General features: G+C 41.6%; 1 protein-coding gene across 1 annotated transcript; it reads right to left on the reverse strand.

The window, feature by feature from the left end:
• Positions 1-291: 291 nt before the first annotated feature.
• On the reverse strand, positions 292-4,147 carry barhl2 (BarH-like homeobox 2). The gene is made up of 3 exons (XM_044361838.1): positions 3,147-4,147; positions 2,139-2,364; positions 292-920 (listed from the first exon to the last, which is right to left on the reverse strand). The coding sequence occupies exons 1-3, from the start codon at positions 3,697-3,699 to the stop codon at positions 608-610; spliced, it is 1,092 nt and encodes a 363-aa protein (XP_044217773.1). The 5' UTR covers positions 3,700-4,147; the 3' UTR covers positions 292-607.

Genomic DNA, 4,147 nt, shown 5'->3' on the forward strand with positions numbered 1-4,147 from the left:
CACTGTAATTACGGTGGGTTCAAATATCATTATCGTATAAAATTTGCCTTAATAAGATAAGAGCCTCAGAATAGAGAGAAACTATTTTTATAATTCGGAAAATAAATATTTAAGTGCTATGACGTTATTTAGAGAAATGTTCTAATTCAACAACCAGTTTATCATCTAGAAAATATAATAAATACATTTATTAGTTGATTAAAATTCCTGTTCGATTTTTCTTTTGCGTAAAAAAAATGAAATTTGGACTCAAGTTTCAATAGAAGCGTCTGCAATTGAATTAGTATCATTACTTCTTTATTCATTCCGTTCTTCTCCATCTAATAAACTTTATAAGTTTATTTGCTAATGTAAGTGTATTTGTACAAAAGACAAACAAACAAACAATCAGACATGGGCAGTCCTCGTGGTCTGTCTCGGCTGGACAGAGAGTCTTTAGGACTGGGTTTAGGCTATTTAGGCCTATATTAAATACCTCCTTTACTTCTGTAAAATGTCTTTAAATGTGTCTTTTTTGGGGGGAGAAAAAGTCCTGCAATGTGGTTCCGATGCAGTTACTCACATCACGTGTTCAACCAGGTTTCTGGTCATCGTCTTATTTCGTGTTTTATCGCGGATGCGGTGTGCCGGGCATGGGGTTAGACAGGGGGTTTAGTGCCGGTTGCCCCCCCGGCCCAAGGCCATGAATGAGCACCCTCGGGACAAGGGGTCTCTGGAGGCTGGGATGCGGCGTGGAAGGAGTCCGGTACATACTGCTGTACATGGCTGCGGCCGCCGCGGCTGCCGTCGTGCTGTCCACGGTGCCCAGCAGGCTCGGGTGGTAGAAATAGGGCGACGGGAACATTCTCTGTAAGGCCGAGTAGTTTCCGGCTTCAGCCAGGAGCTCCAGTCCCACCGCCGTCTGCCTCTTCCACTTCGTCCTGGAAATCAGATCAAAATACAACAGATGAATTATTTAATCAGTTCGGTCTCTTTGCTAATTCCCCAAACGCCCCCTTAATTGGTATGCAGAGGCCTAATTATTGCAGGCACGAATTTATGGTTAAGGTTTAATTAGGCAAAAAAAAAAAAAAAAAAAAAAGGAAATATCAAGTCTGAGGTCTCCTTAATGAAAAGCTTTAGTCCAAACTTCTCCAAGCATACTTTTCTCACACCTGTGCAAGACCCGGGAAAAAAAGCATAATAACAAAGTATTTCAATGAAGCTTTATTGTGAAGGGTCGCAGGTAAAATGGAAAAGTTGCAGCATTTTACATGACGGTGGAAAAGACGTTTTTTAAAGTCAGGAAGATTGTTAACACTGATCCCGCGGACACAAGATGTATAATATAGATATATTTTCTATATATTTTCAGACACTTTCAAAAATTAAATATATGCACTGATTACCTGCTAACAGTTTAAATATAATTATAAGTAATATTCCTGGAAAAAACATTTAACCAGGAAGGTAAATAAAAGCCTTCAAAAATGGGGATTTTCAGAAAATCAGTGATGTCAGTTCCTCCTGTAAAATACTCTCTGACATGACACGAGACTAAACTTTGTTTTGAATGCGTCATAATGTCAGCAACTAATTTACTCAACAAACGAATAAAAATGTTAAGAGAAGATTTTACTGGTTTATCTCAAATAACAAATGTAGAGAGTCGGCGGGCCTTCTGCGTCACCGCCTCAACCACTGGAATAAAGGTGTTGCGTGTCTGTGTGCTCCGCTGGCTCTGCATGGATTAGAAATGTGAATAAAAGTGATGCAGGCCTGTCAAACTGTGAATCAGAATGACTGAAAAAATTATGAAGCAACTTAAGAAAAAAAAAAATATTGATCATAAATGTGATCGATAGACAGAAAACGTGGGAGTTCATAAATGTTTATTTCGGGAAGTGATTCTTTAACAATGTAATAACTCCCATAATAAGGTAAAATTATTTTTACTGCAAATTATAAATATCTAACTGTTGTTCTGCTTCAGTTAAATATGACTGGATCGTTCAAGATGATTTTTTTAAAGCACCAAAAAAAACAAATGTGTTGTTGCAGCAGTTGGATCCTGCTTTGCTTGTGTTTGTTGTGTCTGCAGCGGTGATGATGATGGTGATGGTGATGATGATGATGATGGTGGTGATCTTCATGCTTACCGTCTGTTTTGGTACCAGGTCTTGACTTGTGTGTCTGTCAGGTTGAGAGCCGCGGCCAGGTCCATGCGGTCCTGCACGCTGAGGTATTTTTGTCGCTCAAAGCTCCTCTCCAGCTGGTTGAGCTGGTGGTCGGTAAAGGCTGTCCGTGCTTTGCGGGGTTTTTTAGAGCGCACCGGTGGACTGTCTCTGCTACTGGAGATTTCCCGGTCACCTTCTTCTTTAGTCCCTGAACACAGAGCGAGAAAGAGCGATTAAACTACTGGTGACACATAAATAAACAGGCCTACTTTAAAAAAAAAAAAAAAAAAAATGTTTCACTTACTGTTCACAATTTTTATTCAATCTTTCTTTCAACACTGAACCAATAAATATCAGAAGCATACAGAGGCGTGTGTGTGTGTGTGTGTGTGTGTGCTCACGAGCCTCCAGTCAAACTTTCACCACCTCGTATAAATACTTGCTCACAGTCATCTACTGAGACACGTGTGGCAGAGAGAAACAGAAAGTGAGGAGCGATGAAGAAAGAAAATTTGGGTGTATTTGTCACCTGAAGTTTTTTTTTTTTTGGTGTGTGCTTCTTTTCCTTCAGAAAACGAGAAATCAATATGTCAATCCATCTCTATTTGTAGCTGTTTTTCAGTGCACCATGATCCCCCCTCCAGGAAGAACAATAATCTCTCTAATTGACCCACTAGGGAGGCCCGCGCACGGGGAAAATCACTAGGCTTACATCTGTTTTCACATCTATTAGACTAATAAAGGAGGCTCAAAGTAAGACAAAGAACAAGACTATTATTATTATTATTATTATTGTTATTGTTATTATTATTATTATTATTACTTCATTATTTGTAGTAAGTCCTTGGTCTATATTATGCAGGCTACATCTTGTCTGTAGCCTTCAGCAATTAACTTCAACAGCTTTTAACAGACTGTATTTTTAAGTAAATTAATCATTTAACCTAATTGGCGTCTCTCTGAGATAAATAGTATTTTATGTGTCCTTACCGTTGCATTTCATTTCACTTTGAATATCGTCTCTTCTGTCCAGCTTGCTTCTGTTTTCGTCTTGTTCCAACTTGGGCCTGAAGCCGTCCGGAGCCGTGGCACTTTCTGGTTTTGGCGTGTGATGCGGTGAGGATACACTGGTGCTGTAAGGTGCGCAGGCTGCCAGCGGTTTACTGTCGCCTAAAATGTCTTTGATTAAAAACGAGGAGGTGGCAGTCCTCGGGGCGCAGCCGGCCCCGGCGAGCGGCTGCTGCTGCTGAGGCGACAGCGGCAAACTCTGCGGCTGGTTGTGGTGATGGTGGTGATGCTGAAGGCTGTCCTGGACCAGATGCGGATCGGCGGCGTGCTCCATGGTGACCGAGATGGGGGATGAGGGGGCTGTTCCCACAGTGTCTATCTCCGAGCATGGTGACGGGGTTGCCTGGCTCCTGAAATCCGCTGTCCTGCTGTCGCCGAGCCGAAAATCTCCGTTCATGAGCACTGGGTTACCAGAGTTAGAAGCGCTGGATAAAATAGTGTCTATCCCAAAACTCGACCCGCTGGATCCTTCCATATTAAGAAAGGAGTGATGAAGTCTTCATAACAACAGTGAGATGCTTCTCTCCTCCGATTGCAAATCACAAGAAAGTCAACAAAATCAACTCTGAGTTAGAAAGGAGGGGGAAAAAAAGAATTAAAAAGAAAATAGCTGACAAATAAACCCAGGAAAGAAACAAAATCCACGTTTAGGAGCGGCTCAGGTAGCCTATGGTCCAAGGTGTTACATTCAGTGAAAATGTGGGTCTGCGTAGTCCACGTCCCTTTTTGTGTTTGGATATTGAACTTTGTGTTAAAAGTTGAGGCGTATAGAGAGATATACATAGGGCTGACTCCTCGACATCAGGCTCCCCCTTTTTGCTGCTAATCGCTCCAGTGTTGCTCTACAATGACTTCCTATACTGACGTCACGGCCCACGGCGAGGGGGAATTAATATTTTCTCCTTTATAATAAACACTCGACG

This window comes from Thunnus albacares, chromosome 9, assembly GCF_914725855.1.
Source record: "Thunnus albacares chromosome 9, fThuAlb1.1, whole genome shotgun sequence".
NCBI classification, from domain to species: domain Eukaryota; kingdom Metazoa; phylum Chordata; class Actinopteri; order Scombriformes; family Scombridae; genus Thunnus; species Thunnus albacares.